This window comes from Bufo bufo, chromosome 8 (assembly GCF_905171765.1).
Source record: "Bufo bufo chromosome 8, aBufBuf1.1, whole genome shotgun sequence".
NCBI lineage: Eukaryota > Metazoa > Chordata > Amphibia > Anura > Bufonidae > Bufo > Bufo bufo.
Genome location: NC_053396.1, coordinates 50,726,790 through 50,753,716, shown reverse-complemented (window position 1 = coordinate 50,753,716; position 26,927 = coordinate 50,726,790). Strand labels below are relative to the sequence as shown.

The 26,927-nt window shown below is 44.5% G+C and overlaps 1 protein-coding gene across 3 annotated transcripts in view; it reads left to right on the top strand.

The window, feature by feature from the left end:
* The first annotated feature begins 2,241 nt into the window (after positions 1-2,241).
* Positions 2,242-26,927, top strand: part of DGKK (diacylglycerol kinase kappa) — a 345,826-nt gene continuing 321,140 nt past the window's right edge. For all 3 annotated transcript variants that reach the window (XM_040405534.1, XM_040405535.1, XM_040405533.1), the window contains exon 1: positions 2,242-2,418. In XM_040405534.1, coding sequence (XP_040261468.1) covers positions 2,258-2,418 — 161 coding nt within the window. In that variant the 5' untranslated portion in view covers positions 2,242-2,257. The remainder of the gene's footprint in view (positions 2,419-26,927) is intronic.

Sequence of the window (26,927 nt, the reverse complement as noted above, 5' to 3'; positions counted from 1 at the left end):
CACTGCGGAGGCCATCCTCTCCTGTACTGGTCACATGATGGTGACTAGGGATAAGTGAATTGACTTCAGATGAAACATCCGAAGTTGATTCGCATAATACTTTGTTTGAATACTGTAGGGAACGAGCGCTCTGTACAGTATTAGACTATATTGGCTCCTATAAGCCGAATTTATTACTTCGCGAAGTCTCACGAGACTTTGCATAATAACTTCATAAATCAATTGCTACTGTAAAAAAACATTTCATGTCATCACAGGTCCTTCAGCTCTTCTAGTGCATTAGATTCAATTGTATTGCCGTCCTCAGGAGGACAATACAGGTGTATCTATGTGGCAGGCAGTACATTCGCAGCCCGAGACAAAACATCCGGTGCCCAAGCCCAAATGTTTTAGCTAACAATGCCCCTGCTCCTTCTCTTGTGAGGGCATCCCATCACTGGAGGCAAAGTGGAATAATTGTGTTGAAGTCAGGGGGGATTACATTTGTAGTGTCCCACTAGGTAAATGTGGGCACTACACAAGGGTCAATTGGGTCACGTAGTTCTCCCCCACCTGTGGAACAGTGGCACTGTGTTTTACATTACATTTTAATGTGTATCTTCCCTGTTATCTGAGTATCAGGCCTGTCAGGGTGTAGTTCCACCTCCTAGATGGTAGAGGGAGCTAGGGAACCCCTAAGATATATAGTCAGGTCCTGTCCAGGAAAGGATGTGTAGAGTCAGGAGCAAGAGGATACTTTAGCCAGAGGGAAGCTGAGGTGCAGGCTCTGACATGCAGCTAGACAGTCCAGGCTCCTAGTTAGCACCAGGAGAAGAAGCTGCCTCCTGAGAGAAACCCAGTTCCCATGACATAGCAGAGCCAAGCCAGTATTCCAGCCAGACAAGAGAGCTGAAGGGCAGAAGGGTTCATAAAGAGAAAGCAAGGATATATACCTGAGGAAGTTTCCCTAACCAAGGATAAAGCCAACAATAGGGCATACGGGCCTTGGGATAAAGACAGACAGGATTTCTGAGGAATAGTGCACAGGATTTTCTGAGGAAAAGTGCAGCCTGAACTGTAAGTGTGTTAACCCTCTGAGTATCTTGCAAGAACATTGTGCCTGCCAATTTATATAAGCCTGCTTGTGACTGCTACTGTGACATATGGAACTTTACCAAAAGACTGTAAATAGTTAATTGTTTCCAGTAAAAGGAAGTTCTGGTTCACCACAACATCGTGTTCCTCAATTATTCCTATTATCAATCGGTGTGCCACCGTTACCGGCACGGGCGTCACAAACTTAAAGGGACTTGCCACCGGCACATTAAACCTGCTACACCCAGGGCACCTCACTTACCACCGGCCTGGTCCCTATACATTGAGAGTGCCCCAGAGGACTCCTGTGCCAGCCTCTCCATCACTGCTGTAGGCCTGCCCAGGGTCTCCCTATAAACTGTGAGTAACCAAGAGCAACCCTCGTTTGCCTAGTAACCGTGACCTCACCATCGCAATACCCTGCAGGGCTGCGTACTGCACATTGAAAAGTAGTAAGTTCAATTTTCTCAGAAATGTTTTTTTCACATTCAGGTGGATAACTTATTGAACACCCCCGTAAAGTGGCAGAGCAGTGGCAGATTGAAAGGATTATTATTACGTCTTTTATTTTAACACCTTCCCTGTCTTTGCTCAGGTTTTGATTGAAGAAGCATTCTATCCCCTATCCACAGGATGTGCCCATTGGCCACCGCCAGTCGCCGGTATGTCAGATGGACAATGTGGTCTTATGTCTCTATAGGTTCTGTAGATATTAGATGTATTTTATGCTCCTGCTTGCAAATGATATGGCTCAAAACTGCAATCAATAATTCGGAGCATCTATGTGTCCATCAATCTAGCTATCTGATATGTATCTACCTCATATCTATGTCTATCCAATATCTATCTATTTATCTATCTATGTATTTCCTATTTCTCTACCTACCTGTCTGGCCCTCTCCTGTCTATCTCTATCTATGTACATGGAGGCTCCCATGACTGAACATCAATGCCCAATGGAAGAGGAAGTCATTTGCCGTTTTCTACGTGTCGATTTCGAGCACATTGCAGAAGGGCAGCCTGCAGCAGAGCGGTGCCCGGTGCCAGTCGTCCCCGTGCCCCGGCTGCAGACGGTGCAATGCCCGCAGCCTCATCCCAGAGCCGAGAATAATACCGGCTGAGTGACAGGGCGCTGCGGCGACACTACGGGGGAGGGGAGCGGCGACATCTCTGTAGTTGAGCAATGCAGAATCATTGCCTCAGTCAGTGTGATGAGGAAAGAGGAGGAGGCGGCGGCTGTGTGCTCGGGGTGAGAGGCAGAGATGGCTGCACGGATGGGGGGCTCGTCAGACCTCCTGCAGTGACCACCAGCAGCTCGTGGGACTGCACCTGCTTCACAACCAGGTAGGTGGGTGCAGGGCTGCCCTCCCATGCTATATTCTGATGGCAGGGGGCATGTGAGACTTCCGAGGACCAGGGCAATATGCAGTGCTGACAGTCACCACTTCTAGTTATTTTTGCAGAAATCTTCCTTTTTTTAGCATTGCGTCATGTCTTGCTGCTGGGATATAGAAGTACATGTCCAGACTGTATATACATTAGTATCGCCTGTCTTCCTATGAACATTGACATGGAAACCATTATGAGCATCCATTTAGCCGATACCGGATCGCCCGGGTTACAGGAATTTAGAATTGTTAAGCCCTGACAGAAATGTCTAATATGAACTGGATTTCGATCCCTTTCATTGTGGATCATGGCAGATTTCACCTGTCTGTGAGAGTCTATGGAAGAGCCATAAATAAGGCAGACATCAGCAATCATACCCTCATCACCATCATGGGCAGATGCCAGCATGTCTTCTTCCCCACCGATGTGTCCACTGGTGACAGGTGTCAAACCTGTAAATGGGATCCAGTGTACACCAGACCATCGGAATGATGCCCCATGCTTTATTGATGTTCTGTCCTCGGCAGTATAATATTCCGGAATATTGTTTTATCATTGCTTGCCATCTTCTGTAGTGATGGAGTCACTGCATACTGCCGTTCAAATATGGCAGCTCTATAATGGACTCATGATTGTATCCGACTGTTATATTCAGTGCCCCCTCCATCCAGAATTGTATACATTGGAAGAACGTGACAAAATTCATATTTTTCAAATCATATTTTATCATGCATTTTGTTAGACTATAGTATACTAGACAAACCCTAAACTGGTATGTAAGGGATTTGGATCATTTGTAGAAACACAGCAGCCAAACCCAAAAGGACTCTGGACCACTGCAAGTGAAAGCAATGGTTCTTCTGACTATGGAACTAACGGCTTGGGGGGACATTTATCAAGTCTGCTACGCCTGGCGAACGATGCCCGCGGGCGACATCTGGCGCATATTTGTGTGACATTTGATGATCCTCGCCACTTTTAGAAGTAGAGTGAAAAGTGGGTCAGGATTTCAGATTGGAACACCTTAAAGTCTCATTTATGATGTGCGACTTTTTTAAAAAGTTGCTTCTCCACACCAGGCAGCCCCCAGGTGTACGTCTACAGACATAGGCGTACCCCACATGGCAGTTGTGCCCAATATATCATTATAATTATTATGCGCCATTTCATAAATTTGGCGCAACCACACAAATACAGACTTGAAGGGAACCCGTCACCTCTACGATGCTACCCTCACTGAGCGTTCCTAAATGTTCATTGTGTTACCCTAAACATTAAAATTACACTTTTAATTTCATTTGCAGACAAATTCAATAAGTATTATGCATTTTGCAATTGCGGACAAGAATAGGACATGTTCTATTTTTTGGCGGAACGGAAGTGCGGACCCGGAAGTGCTGATCCGCAATTTCATGTCCGGGCAGCACATCGGAACGAAATTGCGGACGTGTGAATGGACCCTAATTTGCATATGTATGAAATCGTTTTTTTTACACAATAAAAGCACACAGAGCTATGGGGACTGGGTATTGTGGATGTGCTAGTGGCCATCTAGCAACCCATGTCCTCAGCTCTATACACAAACTCCAGGTGACAGGTTCCCTTTAAAACTGACACCAAAACCACCGCAAATGAAAAATTCTCCCCTTGCTTTTTAAAGCACATCAATAGTGGAGGAGTGTGCAGAAAGCACAAGGCAAAGCGTTACCTACAGCAATACGCTTGTAAAGCGAGAAGAGGACCTGTCACCACAGAATGCGGCCCTGATATATATGTTGTTGGAAAAGATTCAGTAAAACCTGTAAGGCCACGTTCACAACAGCATTTCGTTTCCATTCTTCTGATCTGTCAGAAGAACAGAAAAAAAATATTCAGGGTTTTACACTATTTAGAGACAGGGTCAATAGAAAAGGTGGTGGCGTGTGCCTGTATGTGAGGAGAGATCTGAAGGCGAGTGTAAAGAGGCAATTGTGGGTGAGGATGGTGAGGATGTGGAAACCTTATGGGTGGAAGTTCTAAGGGATATAAACACTGTAAAAATAATACTTGGTGTAATCTATAGACCCCCTAACATCACAGAGGAGATAGAAACGCAACTGCATAACTAAATAGCGGGCGGCACAAGCTGGTACAGTGCTCATAATGGGAGATTTTAAAGGGCTTCTGTCACCCCACTAAAGTGTTTTTTTTTTTTTGGGCTAGTTAAATTAGTTATATAGCGATATCTGAAAATATAATAGTGTTCCTTACTTTGATCCAGCAGTTTAGTCAAAAAACAAAGTTTTATCCTATGCAAATTCGGTCTCTACCAGCAAGTAGGGCGTCTACTTGCTGGTAGCTGCTGCAGAAATCCGCCCCCTCCTCTTGTTGATTGACAGGGCCAGCCGGGATCTCCTCCTCCGGCCAGCCCTGTCGGCATTTCAAAAATCGCGCGCCCGTGTTGAATCTGCGCAGGCGCTCTGAGATGAGGAGGCTCGTCTCCTCAGAGCTCCCTCAGTGCGCCTGCGCCGATGACATCATCGAAATAGAAGACGTCATCGGCGCAGGCGCACTGAGGGAGTTCTGAGGAGACGAGCCTCCTCATCTCAGAGCGCCTGCGCTGAATGAACACAGGCGCGCGATTTTTGAAACGCCGACAGGGCTGGCCGGAGGAGGAGATCCCGGCTGGCCCTGTCAATCAACAAGAGGAGGGGGCGGCTTTCTGCAGCAGCTACCAGCAAGTAGACGCCCTACTTGCTGGTAGAGACCGAATTTGCATAGGATAAAACTTTGTTTTTTGACTAAACTGCTGGATCAAAGTAAGGAACACTATTATATTTTCAGATATCGCTATATAACTAATTTAACTAGCCCAAAAAAAAAAAAATCACTTTGGTGGGGTGACAGAAACCCTTTAACTTCTCAGACATTGACTGGGGTCATAGTTCTGACTCAACTGCAAAGGGGAGAAAATGCCTTAACTTATGGACAGTGGGATCCTACTAGCAAAGTTTAGAAAAATTTGATTCAGACGCTTTGACGAATTTGCTTCGTTCCGAATGAATTTTTCACAAAGTGCATTAAATCAGCTATATCCCAGCCTGCAGGCATCTCGGTGTACATCACTGTGCATTGCAACATGCATAGCTGGTCCTTTCTGGTGGTGAAACAGTTACTGTGACAGGCAGGTCTCATACAATATATAGAACAAGACAGTTTATTCACCCCAATTTGAGAATCAAGGCCTTATAGATTTGCTTTTCTAGGAAACAAGGTGGATACCCCAATGACAGTAGAAGTAGACAGGTTATTCACCCCAATTTGGGAATCAGGACCCAATGGAATTGTTTTTCTATTAATCACTGTGGAGACTGTTCAATTAGATAGTTCTGTGTCCTACACCGCGATTGATTCACACTGCACTGTCTCCTATGGATCCCTTGAGCTTCAGATTACAGTCCCCGCACTATCCCTTTCACGCTGGCAATTCAGTATTCTCTTTTTCTACAGGTCGTCAGCACTACTGTCCCTAACGCAACAGCGCTTCCACGTCTCTCTCTATGCCCACAGTGAAATGGTAGAGACCGTGCGGGAGGGGGCTGTTAACCCTTTCACTACCGGAGTTTTTATTTTTTTCCATTTTTGCGTTTTCATTTTTCTTCCTTGAGCCATTTCCGTTCACATAGCTTATTTTTTGCGGGACAAGTTGTACTTTCTAATGCCACCATTATGGCATACAATGTAGTCGGAAGCAGTAAAAAAAATTCCAAATGGGGTGGAATTGGAAAAAAAACTAAATGTTTCCACCATTTTACGAGTTCTGTTCCCACTACGTTTCGTTTGCGGCAAAAAGTGACCCATGCCCTTCATTCTCTGGGTCAGCTCGATTACAACGATGTAAAAATAGATGTAAACTTTTTTTATTTTTTACATAACCATATAACTTTTGCTAGTTGTGTCTCTAATCTGTATATGGGGCTCATTTTTTGCGGGACAATCTGTACTTTTTATTCCTACCATTTTGGAGTGTGTGACTTCTTGATCACAGTTTATAAAAAAAATTTGGGTAAGAGAAGAAGCAATGAAAAAATGGCAAATTGGCCATTTTGACCCCTTTTTCTATTACGCCATTCGTCATATTGGAAAAATATTTTTATTTGGTTGGTTTTTGGTCACGTGATACCAATGTGTTGTGTTTATATTTATATTTTTTGTTATTTAGATATTTATTTTTTTATTATACGGAAAAGGGGGGGTGATTTAAACTTTTATATTTTTCACATTTTGTATATATATTTTTTATTTTTTTGCAAAGATTTTAAAGCTCATATATGAGCCTATAAAATCTGTTTTTTAATTTTTAATTTTGAACCATCATGTATTTTTACAATGAGTTTATTACTGTCAATTGCTCATTTCTTATGTTGGTTTGCCATCTGGTGGTCAAAATAAGAATTGCAGCATAAATGCTGTGTGTCTCAACAGTGAGACTTGCAGCATTAAAAGCAACTACCTCTTGATCACGGTATCTAAAGGCTTTAATTACCGCGATCAGCATTATTTCCGGTCACGGTAATTAGCGGCAGGTCTCTGCTGTTTCAAACAGCAGAGACCTGCCAGCCATGTTTGCCTATCGCTACAGCGCTGTATATGTACGGGTTAAAGGGCTGAGATATCACAGGGGATGGCTATCTGTGGATTGGCTGGCTGCACAGAATTATCGGTGATCCCGCGTTTTGGGGCTTCTTACTTTCACTTTGTAAAATGTGTAGCCGCCATTATAGAAAAAAAATGTTTTGATTCCATGAAGCTCGAGGAAATTCGGATTCGATGTGAATAGAATTTTTCCTAAACGGATCGAAATACATTTCGGATGCTTCAATTCACTTAACACTACCACTAGGGGATCTGGAAATTTCTAACAATGCAGAGCTCATGGGAACTGTTAGGCCCCTTGCAGACGAGCGTGTCTGGATTATGTCCGGATGCGTTGTGGATGCATTCAATGAAAACTGTGCAATTTCACAAACAAAGCCATTCAGTTTTGTTTGCGATCGCGTTATAGAACATGCTGAATATAGAACATGGTGCGATTTTCACGCAACGCAAAAGTGATGCGTGAAAACCACCGCTCATGTACACAGACCCATTTAAAATAATGGGTCCGGATTCAGTGCGGGTGCAATGCGTTCACGTCACGCATTGCACCCGCGCGGAAAACTCGCTCATGTGAAAGGGACGTTACTATTCGAGAAACACTAGGTAATAGTAATCACAATATAATTATATTCCCCCTGAACTATATGAAGCAAACTCTGTCAGGCAGAGCAAGGACACTGAATATTAAAAAGGCTAATTTCCCTGGGTTGAGGGCAGCATTTCAGGGCATAGACTGGGTGAAGCTACTGTCACATAATAATACTGAGGATAAATGGGAGCTTTAAATCCACTGCAAAATGTATTCCTGTAGATGTTAATTACTTTATACAGTTTAGTGTCATCTGCAAAAATTTATATTTTACTGTGCAACCCTTCTACAAGATCATTAAAGGGGTTATCCAACCCCTATAATGACCCCCCAATGCCTGGGGACGTCATATGGGTTATACTTACCCTGCTCCCCGGCACCCGCGTCGCTCCTGATCCTCGCCGCTGCATTTTCCTGTCGCGCAGATCAAAACATCCGGCAATGGGGGGCAGCCAATAGCAGGCCGCAATGGGGATGAGCCTCCCTAGCGTCAGCCATGGGGTAAGTATAACCTATATGAGGTGCCTGGGCATTGGGGGGTCATTATAGGGGTTGGATAACCCCTTTAAGAAATATATTGAAAAGAATAGGGCCTAAGGCTCCATTCACACGTCCGCAATTTCATTCCGCATTTTGCGGAACGGAATTGCGGACCCATTCATTTCTATGGGGCAGCATATTGTGCTGCCCGGACACGGAATTGCGGACCCGCACTTCCGGGTCCGCACTTCCGTTCCGCAAAAAAATAGAACATGTCCTATTCTTGTCCGCAATTGCGGACAAGAACAGGCATATTCTATCAGTGCCGGTAATGTGTGGTCCGCAAAATGCGGAACGCACATTGCCGCTGTCCGTGTTTTGCGGATCCGCGGCTCCATGGATCCGCAAAACACGTTGCGGACGTGTGAATGGAGCCTCATAGTGATAGTGACCCAATCTGAGTGTGTACCATTAATAACCACCCTCGGTTTTCTATCACTGAGTCAGATACTTAGCCACATACAGACATTTTCTCACAGTCTAAGCATTCTCATTTTATATACTAACCTTTTATGTGGCACTGTATCAAATGCAGAAACAAATAGAAAGAGAGCTCATAGTACCAAAAATATATAAATTTTATTGAAGCATGTTAAAAATGACAGAAAATGAGTAAAACTAGTACATAAGATGCCGTAAAGCAAGGTGATGAGAGCGGAGAACAAAAAAGAACGCAACCCTGGGAAGAAAAACACACGGATATGAAGATGGAAAGATATGATATATAATGATATATAACATGGGAACAGAGAGTACTGGGTACAATGCCCAACCCATGAAATGAGTGGATAAATGGTAAAGCCATAAAGTGCCAGGAAAAGCAAGGTCAACTCATGCACCCCCAATGGCAAAAAATGCAAGCACATGAGAGATGGAAGTATGTTGCATGAGAAAAAGCCTAGTGCAAGTGGACAAAAGGATCACACAGCCAGAGGGGGGCAGCAGGAGACCAGAGCTCACCTGAACAGACCGTGTGCAGAGAGACCCAGGGTGGCGCTACCTCAACGCGCGTTTCGGCGTGCCTTCGTCAGGGGGTAGCGCCATCACTGTGAACCAGGTATAAGTAGGCTCTCTTAGCCAATGAGAATGAATACTTACTCGTCCCCAGGTGTGCATGTTGGAGAGGCGCGCAGAAATCCATGTGACCCGCATCCAGCTGCCCCACGGCCGGCGTCCCGCCGGCACGCCCCCACCATGTGACGAAGTCACATGATCGGGCGGCTCTGGCGTGAGGACGCACGGGCGTGAGGCGCCGGAGGCGGCACCCGGATGACGTGCGCACACATCACAGAGGGGGAGGAGAGTCAGGGGACCAGCGAATAGCCGAATCATTCAAAAAAAGAAGAAAGAAGAAAGCACAAGCTACCTCTCAAATCGAAAAAAGTAACCATGCCATATTAATACAATAATACAACCTTACCATATCAATGTATCAATGCGGCATGTGTAGCTCTATATATGTATAAATAAACAATTCAAAAGATAATATACGGATACAGTAAAATGCATTCATGAAATTGTATACATATTGTACATAGAAAATGAGTAAAAAAATAATAACAAATAAATGAAAAATGAAATATATATGCATACGACGACATGATTAGGAATACCAAACATGATTATAATAAAGTGTGGTTAAAAGGCAAAGAACAGTAATCATAATCTAAATAGATGAATAGATAAATGAATAAAGAAGGACATGCTAAAAAAGTGAGGGAAAAGGAAGATTATACATGTAGTATAAATATATGTGAGGAGTGGTGCGGACAAGGAACTAATAAAGTTCATAGATAGTGAATAAAAAGATGCATGATATATAATGATGAATAATAATTCATAATAAATAATGATAGGGGAAAACTTGGGGTGCATAATGGTGAGGTGGGGGGGAATATAGATAGAGGCAGAATAAAGAAACATATATAAATGGCAGTGAAGGATGAATGAAATAAATATGAAGAAGAGAAGAATTCATAGAATATATATATATATATATATATATATATATATATATATATATATATATATGTACCTGGCTGAGAAATAAGAATATATAAAGCCAGGAAAAGAAAGAAAAATACTGTTGTAGTATGAAAACAGGCCTAGGAAGAGCCAATGTAGTTATATACTGGCATGGAGACACCAGTTATATATCAGCATAGGGGAACAGGTATATATATGGCCAGTGCCCAAAAAAATAATAAATAAATATAAGACAAAGTGCTGCGTGAAAAATAGCGAGAATGAAATTGGATCAAAGAAGAATCCAAGGAGAAAAAACAATGAGTGTATGATAGCTATGTCCGTAAATTGGTCTCGCAAATGAACCACACTAAAAAAACAATAGTAACATCATGCTGGAGGTAATCCATTCCTAAGGAAATCAGAGAGAAGCGAGGCGGCTGGATATCCATCAAATGGAAGGCTAAAGAGAGAAAAAATAATAATAATGATAAAAATCTGTAAATGTATACACAAACAAACTGTTAAAAGAAAAAGGAAATGGGGTCCACAGTAGTGGGCCCAGCGGCTACAAAAAAGAAGAGAAGCCCAGATTCTCATTAAGGCCCCTAGGGCGCAATGTCCCAAGGGTCCATATCCAGCGGCTCTCCTTTTGGGCCAGCCGCTTGGATGTATTGCCTGCACGTAAATCTACCTGGATACAATCTATACCTCTAACTCTAAGACATCTCGGATTACAAGAGTGGAATTCCTTGAAATGTCTGGGGATGGGTTTTAAGTTCTCAACCTCCTTCACCTCCTGTGCATTGATGATATCCCTCACGTGTTCCTGCACGCGAACCCTCAGCTCACGAGTCGTCAAACCAACGTATACCTTGGGGCATGGGCACACAGCGTAATAAACAACTCGTGTGCTGGAACACGTGAGGGACTGAAGGATTTTGAAGGATCTCGCTCCAGAAGAATCCACAAAATCAAAAGAGCGCTCCATATTTGGACACGCGGCACATCTGCCGCATGGTCTAAAGCCGATCTTAGGGCTCCCTTGTCCAATATAGAGTTGGGATGGTGTCGGCTGAAGATAGCCTCGAACTATACTATCCCGTAGGGTGTTAGCCCTACGTGCCGTAACAAGAGGTCGTGTAGATAGAAGCTTTTCTAAGACGGGATCCGTCAATAGGATGGACCAATGTGAGGCCAAAATCTCCCTCATTTTTGTCCACTGTGAGTGGTATGTGCTTACAAATCTGATTTTATTATCCGACATCTTGTCTCTTTTGGTTTGCAGCAAAAGAGCTTGATCCTGGGTTTTAGCACGCCAATAGGCTTTTTTAATTGCCCGATGGCTGTAGCCCCTAGCAAGGAACCGATCCTTCAGTTCATTGGCCTGTCTTTCGAAGGTAGCATCGTCCGAGCAAATTCGACGGATGCGCAAGAACTGGCCGACAGGGATGGCAGAAATGGTGCTGGTGGGATGCAAAGATGTAGCATGTAAATAAGCATTGACGGCCGTCTCTTTACGAAAAACATCCGTCCTGAGGAGGCCGCCAGCATCCCTAAAAACAGAGACATCCAAGAAATCAACTCTCTGCCTACTGTAGGTGTAGGTCAGTTTGATGTTTCTGGAATTAGTGTTTAGTAATTCAAAGAAAGCATGAAGTTGTTCTTCAGTACCCTGCCAGATCAGAAAGACGTCATCTATGTACCGCGCCCATAAAATGGCGCGGTCCATGATGACGTGTCTGTCTGACAGGAAAAGGTCCCTCTCCCACAGCCCCAGGAACAGATTGGCGTACAAGCCGCGCCCATAGCTGTCCCCTGGAGCTGCAGGAAGAAGGACTCATTGAACGAGAAAAAATTTCTCGTCAGCACAAACTTAAGAAGTTGCAGCAGAAAAAGAGAAAACTCCTTGGATAGATTACCGACAGAAAGAAAAAACTCCACTGCCCGTAGTCCATCTACATGTTGGATACTCGTGTAGAGGGACTCTACATCACATGTTACCATAATATTGTCCTCCTCAAGAGTAATGCCCTGTATCCTTTGCAGGAAGTCGGACGTATCTCTAACATGTGATGGTAGAGTTTCCACAATGGGTTTAAGATGGAAATCTAATAACTTACAAATATTCTCTACCATACTATTACATCCAGATATAATGGGCCTACCTGGAGGTACGGAGGAGTTCTTATGGACTTTAGGTAGTAAATATAATGTAGGAATGGATGGTTCCTGAATGATGAGAGCTTCATACATCTGTTTAGAGATGATATTTTCCTCCAATCCAGCATCCAAAATTTTCAGAAGTTCACCTCTAAAAGAGATAGTAGGGTTGAAGGTTAACTTCCGGTAAAGCTGTGGCTATAGTGGGTGGGCACTGTTCCTGACCCTTCCCGGGGATACCCTGGGTCATTTTTGTTTATCTGACTGTATCAAATGCTTTGGAGAAGTCAAGATGTGTGACATTCAACGACTCAGGTCCATTATATAATTTACCTTTTCATAGAAACTGATTCGTTTGACAGTATTGATCCCTCATAAACCCATGCTGAAACGGTGTTATACACTTATTTTTGTTCAGATACTCCAGGATAGCATCTCTTAGAAAACGTTTTACCCACAACAGATGTTAGACTTGCAAGCCTATAGTTTCCGTTTTTGAACCCTTTTTGAATATTGGCACTACATTTGCTAACCGCCAATCCTGTGGAACAGACCCTGTCATTATAGAGTCCATAATGAGGTTTTCCGGGATTTTAATATTGACCTATTCTCAGGACTGCCGACAATCAGCTGGTTGAAGAGAAGGCTGCGCTCTGTGAGAGCACAGCCTTCCCTTTGTTTACCTGCTCACTGTCGACATCGCAACAGTGAGCAGGTATAACTAGAAGCCGTCCCTTTCACTTCTATGGGACAGCTCGTTCCTGTACACTTGAATAGGAACAAGTCATCCCGTTGAAATTATTGGGACGGCTTGTAGTTACACCTGCTCACCGCTGAGTTGTCGGCGGTGAGCAGGTAAACAAACAAGGGAAGGTTATGCTTGCATGGAGCACGGCCTTCTCCTCAACCAGCTGATCGGCTGGGGTGACGGGTGTCAGACCACCGCTGATCTGATATTCATGACCTATCCTGAGGATATGTTCAATATTAAAATCTCGGAAAACCCATCAGAAATAAAAGTCTGTCTATTACATTACTTAATTCTCTACGATTTGTTAATTTTAATCTTTTTATGATGCCACAGCACTTCTTCCTGGGTCAGATAGGCCACATTTAATGGGGAGTTCACTTTGACACTGTGATTTTATCGACATTTCAGTTTTCTTAGTGAATACAGTGGAGGAAAAATTAATAAATTCACTTTCTCCTCATCGCTCTCTGCAACTCTTCCCTGATCACTGTTACGCTGAGCGCTCCGGGTCCCCTGCTGGCCTCGGAGCGCTCACAGCGTATGCCCCCAGGCAGCACTCCAGCGTCTCGGCGTGTGCGTCCTCGCTCTCTAGGGCGCGCGCGCGCGCCGGGACTCTTAGATTCAAAGGACCAGTGCACCAGTGATTGGTGCCTGGTCCAAAGGGGTTATTAAGGGTTAAGGTTGTGAGAGGCAGTGCTGACTTAATTAGGCTGCACCTGTGCACTGCCCATTTATTCCTTCTCCTCCCACAGCCTTCTGCCGGATCTTTGTGCCTTGTGCCTCAGAGAAAGCGTTCCCTACGATGTTAGTTTGCCTTACCTGTTGCCGTACCCATTGCTACCGTCCACTCGCCTTTGAACCTTTGCCGCCTGCCCTGACCGCTGCTACGTCCGACTACGCTCTTACCTTCTCCCTGTGTACCACGCCTTATCAGCTGCCAGAGAGGTCGAGTTGTTACTAGGGGACACGACTTGGTAGTTACCGCCGCGGCAAATCCATCCCGCCTTGCGGCGGGCTCTGGTGAAGACCAGTAACTGCTTAGAACCGGTCCTCTAGTACAACCCGCACCATCGCCTCTCTGGTCCAGAGGATTTACTACCTGTCCTGCCGGTTCGTGACAATCACTCCTTAAAATACCAACACTTTCAGGTTTAAACTGAAGAACATTTTAGGGTTAGTTTTTATGTTCTTTGGCAATAAGCCTCTCTGTCTCCAGCTTGCTGCCTTTATCTGTCTTTTACATATTCAATTTTTCTCCTTGTAGTGTTTTAGAGCTTCTTCACTACCTTCCTGTTTTTGTAATTTTGATGCTTTCTTTTTGTAATTTATTGCCCCTTTACATTTCTATTTCCCTACATTTCTGGTTTCCTGACAAAATATATCTCTCACAATGAGAGTTTAGGATGCTTTTTAAAATATCCAATTTTATGTCTGTATTTTTATTTTTGAGGACATTTCACAGTTAATAAGGCTGTTGGACTCTGATGGACTAATTATGCTCTTTGGAAGTTCAGGGTTTTTCTGCTGCTTTGAAAAAACACATGTTTGAATGACAATTGGAAGTTTATTATATTATGGTCACTATTTCCCAGGTGTTAGCCAGCCTTCACTTCTGTTGCCCATCTCTCTAGTCGGATCCGGAACCAGTTGGGAAAGGTGATTACCTTTTAGTTTTTTGCCAAGAACTTGTTTCCTTTATGAAATCCAAAGAATTTAGTTTCTCAGTCTATATCTGCGTAGTTAAAGTCCTCCATATTAACGACCCCATAATGATTTGCTGTAGAATTGGGTGAACCTGTTGAGATTCGGTTCTGTTCAGGTTCCCCAAATTTTTCTAAAAGTTTGGTCTGGACCAAACCAGGTTGCTTCCAATTGCCCTGGAGATTGGACTACACTCTTTAGTCTCCTAAGACTATTTCTAGACATATCTCATTTCACAACATTTTTATGGTTTTTTGCTTTTTCCATCCCTCCTCCTCAAGTTCTTGAACGCAATTACAGCAATAATAAATCATGTCTAAGTGACACTGACATACCTAGCTATGGGTAAATGCATGTTTGACAGCACTGCGTTGTCACATGTTTTTTTATATTCCAAAGCTTCCAAAAATTGTCCCTTATGGGGGCAGATGATGTTTAAACACACTGGGTGTTATGGGACAACAAAAAAATTAAGAAAGGGGCTTGTTAGTGGGTCAGGCATCCAAAAATTATGCCTTCACAGGGTCAGAATGCCTGCCCATACAACACACACAAGTGTTAATTGTCAGAAGAAAAAGTGGCTTGTTGTGAAAGCCTATAAAAATTCTCCTTTTTAATTGGAAGCAGCAGTTAAGTGTGGATGTGGAAAGGGTAGGATAATAAGAGGCACGTGGCAACAGTAGTAGCGGCAGCAAAAGCAGTATAGCATGGAACATACAAGTCAGTAGGTCGGTAGTAGTAGTAATAGGAGTGGTGGTGAAACCCTCTCCGAGATGACACTGGAGGTTGGGCAAGAAAGAGAATGTCCATGGAGGAGGTGGATAAATGCCTGCTGTGGTAGCCATCCTGATGAAATCGTGGGTAAGGAAGTTTGGGGGGGGGTCAAAAGGACCTGTCCTGGCCATGTTGCTGAGGTGCTCCTCACCGTGAGTTATTGGTCATCGTCTCATGCTGCTTCTGGAGATGGGCTGAGTGTCCATGCGTGGACGTGCCTGCTGTGGAAGCCATCCCAATAAATTTGTGGGTAAGGAGGTTAATGGGTCAAAATGACCTGTCCTGGCCATGTTGCTGGGGTGTTGCCTCACCGTGTGTTATGGCTCCTGGTCCCATGCTGCTGTTGGAGATGGGCTGAGTGTCTGTGCGTAGAGGTGACTGCTGTGGGAGCTGTCCCAAATAATTTGTGGGTAAGGGGGTTGATGGGTCAAAATGACTTGTCCTGGCCATGTTGCTGGGGTGCTGCCTTTCTGCTGTCACAAAAAACATTGACCCAGTGGGCCGTGAAAGACATGTAATGTACTGTCCCTCCCTGCTGCTCCAGGTGTGCACTGTGGGCATGGGGTGCAGCTTTATTCACAGTGAGAATCGCAAGGAGCGACCAGCATTTACTGCCATGTGAGTACAAGGCACTACTACAATGGTATAGCAGTGACTGCACCACCAGCAATGTCGCCAGATTGGGGTTCAGCTTGTAGACAGAGAAAAGTGTTTTTCATGGCCAAACATTCTGTTATAGATGTCTCACGATGGAGCAGAGGACAAGGAGGAGGTGATGATAAGGACAGGGTATTGCCAGGGATGCGGGTTGTCTGCCACAAAGAGGACCAGGAGAAGCAGGATAGACTTGTTCACATTGGAAATTCTAGCCAGTTGTATTTTCCCCAAAGGATCCAGTGATCCTGCTTTATTTGCTGCAATAGACCTCTGGTACCTATGATTGTATTAGCAGGAAGATAAACTGAAGGATTTTGGCACCTTGGTAAGGGAGTTTGGGATCCCCCAAAAGGATACCTATAAATATTTTCAGCTCAAAAATGCTATAAGGACATCGGCGAGTTTAGATAAATATAGAAAGGAACAATCAGATAGAATAAACAAATTTACTAATGGAGGAGAAAAAAGAGGAACAACGGCAAAAAGATATGGGATTTTGATGGAAGGAAAAAAAAATGGTTTACAATACTTGCCAGAGGAAAATGGGTAAAAGAGCTTCCGTCTTTTTTACGGAAGAAAAATGGAATGATGCTCTTAGACGTTATACTATGGTGTCGGAAAGGGGCTCACATAAGATCCCTCAGTTCTTTATAGTGCATAGGTTACATCGATCTCCTTGGGCATTAAAGAGAATGGGTGTGAGAACTTCTGATAAGTGCCCAAAATGTAGGGGAGAGAAGGCGGATCTTATGCATTGTTTTTGGAGATGCCCTAAACTTTTTAGGTATTGGAAAGAAATTGCAGAGATTGTATTAGTATTTCTGGGTGTTCAAGTTTTTGAAGACCCAGTAGTTTGTATATTAGGGGCTACAGAACATCTTAAACTAAATAAGGAGATACCATTGGTTTTAGGTAAAGTATTATTTCAAGCTAGACTTCTCATACTTCGGAAATGGGTAAATCGAGATCCCCCTACAGTGGGACAGTGGCAAGAATCAGTCGTTAATCTGATTAAATTGGAACGGGTGTCTGAGAGATATAGTGTGAGAGCAGAAAAAAATGATAAAATATGGAAAAAAATTGCTTGAACTAGGGCTGGATGTGTGTGTGTTTTTTTTTCTTCTCTCTTCTCCAAAGGGTGGGGGTGGGTATTTGGGGTAAAATCTTATTATAGTACTGATTTATGTAATACAGATCTTTGGATTTCTCAGATTTTGTATACGTTTCTTATATAACTGAAATAAAAAAAAAAATAAAAAAAAGAAATAATGCAGTATCAGCGCCACTCACAGATTTGGTCCTAATTCAGAAAAAAAACTTTCACTAGTGTAAAACAAGAGTTGTCCAACTGTCACGGTGCGGTTCACTGTGAAAGTTGTGACCGTGTAGGCTGGCTGCATGCCCTGTGTATGCTGGTTGCTTGGGGCTGCGTGCTGGCTGCTGTGTCTTGTGTGAACTGCTGCCTGTGAATGTTTGCACTCCCCGTGTCCTGTCTCTGGTGTCATGTAGGCTGGCTGCAGGCTCCCTCGCATACTGGCTGCAGGCTGACTCCTATGTATGCTGGTTAGTTGGGAACGCATGCTGGTTATGGAGGTGTGACCAGTGAGCCCTCGGCCTAGTTCATCCCCGCCACCAGGGGCTCTGTGAAGAACGGGGCTCACTAGCTTTATGCCCTCTGGGTTATGCCTCTGGTATGCTGGTGCACTTGGTTCTGTGGTAGTGCTACCACTATTGCCTAACCTGCTTTACTGTCATGTGCTTTTATTACATGTGTAATAAAGTACTCTGTTGGTCCCTGGTCTGAATGTTGCCTATGTCCTGTTTGCAAGATGTCCCATAGGTCTGCCTTTGGCCTCCGGGACATAACACCAACTACTGTGCGATTATTTTTCCCCCATCAACATACCGTACAAACATTTGAACTGCCTGGGGATGCACCGATAACAATTTGATGTAAATCATGCTATGTTCCCAAGCTTCAACCCCCCCTAAAATATATTAAATTTCAACTGTGTGCAGATGCACCAACACACGGATTTTGGACTGCTTTGTCACGTTATCACAGAAAAATATTTTCCTCCGCTACCCTGCGTATTGTAAGGCACGTATATGCTATTTGTTCCCAAACGCAAACCGAAAAAAATATTTATAAATTTCTATGTGCAGATGTACCCATACATGGATTTCGGCCTGCTATGTCATGTTATCAGTGAAAAATAGTTTCCTCCACTACCCTACATATTGTTAGACGCTGTCAGAGATTGCTCTCTCAAGCAGGGCAGCGGTGATAGATTCGTGTGCAGACAACAGGATAAAGTTCAAATAAGGTTCCACTTTATTGTGGTACAAACCGCAAAATAAAGAGCCTTTACACTTTCTGCAAAAACGTAAAACATATCCTGCTCGTCTGAACACTAACTAATACAGGTCAGTATCTGGCTCACCTATTAAACCCAGGTCACACAGGGCATCAGGCTTTTCTTTAGTCAGGATGGCAGCCAGCCTCCTGGACTTATCTCCAGACATCACTTCCCCCAGCCTTGGACAGGTTTTTATTTCCCCTTAACGATCCCAGATGACACACCTGGAGATCCCTCAGGCTTAGGGGAAAACAGGCCCTGGAATGAGGTGGACTAGGGAGATCCCACTACCAAGCCTACCTTCCCCAGTCCAATAAAACCCAGCCCATGAACTACTAAAGAAAAAAGCTTCAGTAACTATGTTTGCTGAAGCCAGCACCATCCTGGATCTTACTTACCTCACCCAGTTGAGGAACTTTGGTGAGATATACACCCCTTCCAGGACTTTACCATATATTCTTCTGTTCACATTACCACAACGTATATATGCGGTTTTTACAAACTTCAAAGGGAACCTGTCACCTCCCAAAGCCATCCCAAGCCGCCAGCAGTACCTGTGTGTAGCCAGCAGTGTGTTTCTGATTATGCCTTTCTTCCTGAAGGCAGATGCAGCAAAAGTACTGAAAACGTTCTTTAATCCCCTGCCCAGCGCACTTCTCCACACATGCTTGAAGTCAAGGAGGCAGGCGGCATGCTTGGAGTCAAGGCTATCAGTCACAGGCGAAGGGGCAGGGAAGGGGGCTGGTTACCGTGACTTGAAGCAAGGAGGCCGCTGCCTCCTTGACTTCAAGAATGTGTGGAGAAGCACGCGGCCGGGGATAAAACAACATTTTCTGTACTTTTGCTGCATCTGCCTTCAGGAAGAAAGGCATCATCAGAAACACACTGCTGGTGGCTTGGGATGGTTTTGGGAGGTGACAGGTTCCCTTTAAACAAAAAATTTCATTTGAATTGTGTGGAAATGCGGACACACAAATTCTGGCCTAGTATGACACTTGTATGCTGATTTTCCCCAAAAATCTTCCAACTCTTTTTGCCTAGTATGTCACGTTGTCATTCACTGATGTGATCCTCCGCTACTGTGCATATTGTAAGACATGTGTATGCTGGTTTTGAAAACTTAAATTTTTTTTTATTCGAACTGTGTAGAGATGAAACACTGATTTTTGCCTAGTATGTCTCATTATCAATCACAGATGTTATCTTCCGTTACTCTGCATATTGTAAGACACATGTATGCTATTTTCCTAAAATAAAAAATATTAACTATGTGGAGATGCTTTGACACGGAGTTAGGACTAGTATTTCAGGTGTTTTCACTGAGATTTTAACTGCTATGTCTAGCTTTTGGATAGAATAACACATATAATTTTGGTTATCACCCACACACAAAAAATGTATTTCTGTTAGGCCTCATGCACACGACCGTTGTGTGCATCCGTGGCCGTTGTGCCGTTTTCCGTTTTTTTTTTCGCGGACCTATTGACTTTCAATGGGTCCGTGGAAAAATTGGAAAATGCACCGTTTTGCAGCCGAGACCGTGATCCGTGTATCCTGTCCTATTTTTTTGACGGACAACGGTTCACGGACCCATTCAAGTCAATGGGTCCGTGAAAGAACACGGATGCACACAAGATTGGCATCCGTGTCCGTGATCCGTGGCCGTAGGTTACTTTAATACAGACGGATCCGCAGATCCGTCTGCATAAAAGCTTTTTCAGAGCTGAGTTTTCACTACGTGAAAACTCAGATCCGACAGTATATTCTAACACAGAGGCGTTCCCATGGTGATGGGGACGCTTCAGGTTAGAATATACTAAAAGAACTGTGTACATGACTGCCCCCTGCTGCCTGGCAGGTGCTGCCAGGCAGCAGGGGGCAGCCCCCCCCCCCTGTAGTTAACACATTGGTGGCCAGTGTGGCCGCCTACCCCCCTTCCTCCCCTGTAGTTAACTCATTGGTGGCCAGTGGGCCCCCCTCCCTCCCCTGTAGTTAACTCGTTGGTGGCCAGTGCGGCCGGCCCCCCTCCCTCCCCTGTAGTTAACTCGTTGGTGGCCAGTGGGCCCCCCTCCCTCCCCTGTAGTTAACTCGTTGGTGGCCAGTGGGCCCCCCTCCCTCCCCTGTAGTTAACTCGTTGGTGGCCAGTGGGCCCCCCTCCCTCCCCTGTAGTTAACTCGTTGGTGGCCAGTGGGCCCCCCTCCCTCCCCTGTAGTTAACTCGTTGGTGGCCAGTGGGCCCCCCTTCCTCCCCTGTAGTTAACTCGTTGGTGGCCAGTGGGCCCCCCCTCTCTCCCCTGTAGTTAACTCGTTGGTGGCCAGTGGGCCCTCTCCCCTCCCTCCCCCTCCTAATTAAAATCTCCCCCCCTATCATTGGTGGCAGCGGAGAGTACCGATCGGAGTCCCAGTTTAATCGCTGGGGCTCCGATCGGTAACCATGGCAACCAGGACGCTACTGCTGTCCCGGTTGCCATGGTTACTTAGCAATTTGTAGAAGCATTATACTTACCTGCGAGCTGCGATGTCTGCGTCCGGCCGGGAGCTCCTCCTACTGGTAAGTGACAGGTTATTAAGCAATGCGCCACACAGACCTGTCACTTACCAGTAGGAGGAGCTCCCGGCCGGACGCAGACATCGCAGCTCGCAGGTAAGTATAATCTACAAATTGCTAAGTAACCATGGCAACGGGACTGCAGTAGCATCCTGGTTGCCATGGTTACCGATCGGAGCCCCAGCGATTAAACTGGGACTCCGATCGGTACTCTCCGCTGCCACCAATGATAGGGGGGAGATTTTAATTAGGAGGGGGAGGGAGGGGTGAGGGCCCACTGGCCACCAACGAGTTAACTACAGGGGAGGGAGGAGGGCCCACTGGCCACCAATGAGTTAACTACACAGGGGAGGGGGGGGGCCGGCCGCACTGGCCACCAATGTGTTAACTACAGGGGGCAGTCATGTACACAGTTCTTTTAGTATATTCTAACCTGAAGCGTCCCCATCACCATGGGAACGCCTCTGTGTTAGAATATACTGTCGGATTTGAGTTTCACGATGTAACTCAAATCCGACGGTATATTCTAACATAGAGGCGGTGATGGGGACGCTTCAAGTTAAAATATACCATCGGATTGGAGAAAACTCCGATCCTATGGTATATTAACTCCTGACTTTACATTGAAAGTCAATGGGGGACGGATCTGTTTGAAATTGCACCATATTGTGTCAACGTCAAACGGATCCGTCCCCGATGACTTGCATTTTAATCAGGACGGATCCGTTTGGCTCTGCACGGCCAGGCGGACACCAAAACGACTTTTTTTTCATGTCCGTGGATCCTCCAAAAATCAAGGAAGATCCACGGACGATAAACGGGCACGGATCACGGAAAAACGGAACCCGTTTTTGCGGACCGCAAAAAAATACGGTCGTGTGCATGAGGCCTTAAAATAGGAAAAAAATTAAGGCAATGTCCTTGCAGGTAGCTGCTTTTGAGGTTCTGCAGCAGCTTCAGTTGTGCTAGGAGGCACACCCAGCCTCACCTCCTCACTGGTAGAAGATGTAGAATATAGTGCAATATATTCGTAATCGCAAATATTCTAGATTTTTTTTTTGATCAGTAACCTCCCTTCTTGCTTGTGGGCCAATGAAAAGGCTGCAATATCTTTGTCACAGCTTAGCAACATCCCTAGCAACCAATGGGAAAGTTGCCTACCCCTTAAGTTGCCATTTTTTGCTGTTTTTTTGCAGTTCTGAGAGAGAGAGAGCAGTGTCATTGCTGTGCTCTGTGCTTTCATCTGGATCCTATGCCTTATCCAATTGCTTTAGATAGTTAGTTAGCTCATTTATATAATACAGATAGTTAGTGGGAGATAGTCAGTGTAGGTTAGATAGTGATATAGTGTAGCTGTACAGGGTGTTAGGTAGTGTGATAGGAATTACAGTTTTTCTGCTGTCCATACATACATGCTACAGACATAGTGCTGTGATGTCACAACAATACTTAGTGCACCAATCAGTAATATCTACTTAGACCTGATAAAATGTGAAGTTGCATGTATTGCGCAAAAAATATGCGCATCATTAGTGCCTATTTGCGCAATAGCGAAAATAATGACTGGAGATCACGAATTCTAGAATATTATGCGAAAAATTTGCGAAAATTGTGAAAACAAATATTGCCTATGCCACTCATCACTAATTAAAACCATACATATTTGGTATAGTTGTAATTGTACTGACCCGGAGAATAAAAGTAATAGGTCAGTTTTATCGTTTAGGAAACCCCATTAAACTGGCGAAATTATGTTTTTTTTTTTATTCAAACCTTCATACAGCTATGTGAATGAAAAATGTGGTGGCTTTGGGGGGCTATAAGTAAAAAACGGAAATCACCTGTGATGATTTACTATTGCATACTTTAGCCCCTTTGTGTCTTTATGTTTCGAAGGAAGTGTCCTACTAATTCGATTTTGTGCTGTGAAGGCCAGAATTAGACAATTTAGGGAAATCTCTTTTAGTGCATCATAAACTGTGCATGAGAAGTGACTTTAGTTCATATAGCATCCAGTGCTGGATAATAAAGGTGCCCCATACACTGACCCATGTTTGGGCAGGGCAATAAACAATTGACTTTAAAATCATTGATCAGAACTAATTTCCAGTTGCCATTTTTGCCAACTTTATTACACCAAAAACCTGACAAAGCTTTTGTAAATGATCCCCAATGGCTCTTGCGTTAATTGTCGTCGGTGACTTTGTAATTCTTTTTTATACAGTTTTCTAGACTAGACTAACCCTAACCCTCAGCACTTGTTTTTAGAAAGAGTTATAAACTGCTGCCACACTCCTTTGGCAGTGGCTTATAGAGGGTAACTAGAAAAGCCTGGGCCCCATATCAAAGTTTTGAATGCCCCCCTCTCAGCAACTGCATGGAATAGAAAAGGGCCACCATATTACGGTATGATGCTTGTGAATGGAATTTTACAAAAACGTACTTTCACTGCCCTTAGAAGTAGCTTATTGAATGGTGCGTTATGTGAAAGAGGTTTCGGTAGGGTCTGATGTTATATTCTTTATGTGAAAATCTTATTACAAATAAACACTTAGCTACTTCTGTTTTTATTTTTTCTTACCATATTGCAATCCCCTGGAAGATACAGTGCTGTGAGAAATAATTTTCTGTTACTTATTTCTTTGTTTGTCACACTTTATTATTTCAGATCAAATAGACTGCCTATACAAGTGTTGGTAGTGTGCTGCATAGCCAAGCTTGTGGTTTTATAGAGAGTTACTGCAGTTTTACTGCATGTTTTTGACCATTTGGCTTGTACACCCCTAAGCTGTAAAAAAAGGATTGCAAACTGCACTGCTACCTGTAAAACCTCATATACTTCCTGGTCCCCGCTCAGCTGAGTGTTCACATGTTACTGTTTTCTGTGCATGTCTTAGGCCTGTTTCACATCTGTGTTAGCAGATCCAGCAGGCTTTTCTGGCACAAAGTAGTATTTGTCCGGCCGCTTCTCGGCTTGTTTGCCGGGTTGCTGCCGGATCTCCGCCTGTCCCCATTATAGTGAATAGGCCCGGACGGGATTCTGACAGTGAACAAGACGGGACAGGAACAGCCTGCCTGCTGTGAAGCAGGCCTTAGCCATGGAGCATAAACTGCTGCTTGTCCCTTTAACATAAGCCGCTTTCAGACGAGTGAGTTGTACACTCCGGACTTGGAGCGTGAGTATAAGTCAGCTCCCGTCCTGAACTCCTAGCACTGCGGAAGTCGCATAGCATTATATTAATTTATAATGCTATGTAACCCTTAAAGGTCTGGAATGTATTGGATAACACTGACATAATGCTGTCAGTGTTATACAATACATTCCAGAACTGTAAGGCTGGGTTCACACGGGCGTCACGTTTTGGCTCAGAATGCGTCCCGGGTGCATTGCGGCAAACCCGCGCGAGTAGGTACGCAATTGCAGTCAGTTTTGACTGCGATTGCGTTCCGTTGTTGAGTTTTTATCGCGCGGGTGCAATGCATTTTGCACGCGCGTGATAAAAAACTGAATGTGGTACCCGGACCCGAACTTCTTCACTGAAGTTCAGGTTTGGGTTCAAGGTTGTGTAGATGTAATTATTTTCCCTTATAACATGGTTATAAGGGAAAATAATAGCATTCTTTAATACAGAATGCTTAGTAGAAGGTCAATTGAGGGTTAAAAAAATAAAAATAAATTAACTCACCTCCTCCAATTGATCGTGTAGCTGCCTGTCTCCTGTTCTTTCTTCAGGACCTGTCAAAGGACCTGTGGTAACGTCACTGAGCTCATCACATGGTCCAATCACATGGTCCATCACCACGGTGATGGACCATGTGATGTGACGTCACCACAGGTCCTTTAGCTGGCAGCTCATGATTAAAGAAGTAAGAAGAGATCGGCAACTACGCGATCAAGAGGAGGAGGTGAGTTAATTATTATTATTATTTTTTAACCCTCAATTGACCTTCTACTAAGCATTCTGTATTAAAGAATGCTATTATTTTCCCTTATAAGTGATGCGTGAAAATCACCGCTCATGTGCACAGCCCCATAGAAATGAATGGGTCCGGATTCAGTGCGGGTGCAATGCGTTCACCTCACGCATTGCACCTGCGCGGAAATCTCGCCCTTGTGAACCCAGCCTAAGAGTTACATAGCATCATAAATCAATATAATGCTATGCGATCCTTGCAATGCTGGAAGTTCAGGACGGCAGCTGTCTTATACTCATGCTCTGAGTCCAGAGTGTACAACTCACTCGTCTGAAAGCGGCCATAGTCAGTGTTTTCAGTGATTTTCATCAGTGATTGTGAGCTAAAGGCCTCATGCACGCGGCCGTGTTCCGCGGCCGAGAGCGGTCCGTGGTAACCCGGCCGGGATTCCTTCTGACAGCAGGAGTGCACGGCGTCATTGGTTGCTATGCCGCCGCTGCTGTACAGTGATACACGGATGACACACAGATATAAAAAAAACGGACACATGGACCACACACAGATCCTTCCCGGACATCTTCACATAGGCATCACTGACCACCTTTTCAGCATGGGCACGGACGTGTGAATAAGGCTTAAGGCCTCTTGCACACGACCGTGTGTCCCCCGTGGCCGTATTGCGGCACGCATACGGCGGGTCCGCAATACACAGGGCACCGGCCGCGTGCATTCCGCATCACAGATGCGGACCCATTCACTTGAAATCTGGAGATGCGGTGCGGAACGGAACCACAGAATGGAAGCACTATGGAGTCCTTTTCGTGGGATTCCGTTACATGCTTCAGTTCCACAAAAAGATAGAACTTGTTCTATCTTTTTGCAGAACGGAATGATCGTGGACCCCATTCAAGCGAATGGGTCCTCAATCCGCATGCGGCTGGCCAACAGTCGGTCCGGCAATTTGCGGTCCGCAGCACGGGCATCACACGAGGCCTAACTCTGTGAAAGCGGCCTAAGGGCTCATGCACATGACCGTATGTATTTTGCAGTCCACAAAAAAACATATCCGCAAAAAATACAGATGACATCCGTGTGCATTCCATATTTTGCAGAAGAGCTGGCCCCTAATAGAACAGTACTATCCTTGTCCATAATGCGGACAATAATAGGACATGCTCTATTTTTTTGTGGAATGAAAATACGGACATACAGAAATGGAATGCACACAGAGTAATTTCAGTTTTTTTTGTGGACCCATTGAAATAAATAGTTCCGCATACAGTCCGCAAAAAAACGGAACGGACATGGAAATAAAATACGTTCGTGTACATGAGACCTAAGGGTGCTGGCACACAATGCAGTTCTGAGATGCATTCAGGATGCAGTTTTCAATTTAGCCAGTTTAGCAGCCTCGTTAAACCCTGGTGTTCTGCATAGTGGGAATGATTTAAGTAATTTCAGCTTGCTACAATAAAAAACTGCATCCTAACTGCATAACAGAACTGCACTGTGTGCCAACACCCTAAAAAGGCCCCTTTCACACGGGCGACAATTCCGCACAGGTGCAATGCGTAAGGTGAACGCATTGCACCCTCAGTGAATCCGGACCCATTCACTTCAATGGGGCTGTGCAGATGAGCAGTGATTTTCACGCATCACTTGTGCGTTGCGTGAAAATCGCAGCATGTTCTATATTTTGCATTTTTCACGCAACGCAGGCCCCATAGAAATGAAAGGGGATGTGTGAAAATCGCAAGTGCGGATGCAATGCGATCTTCACGCATGGTTGCTAGGAGATGATGTAAGTAAATTGATAAAAGTCAATTTACTGTATTATTTTCCCTTATAACATGGTTATAAAGGA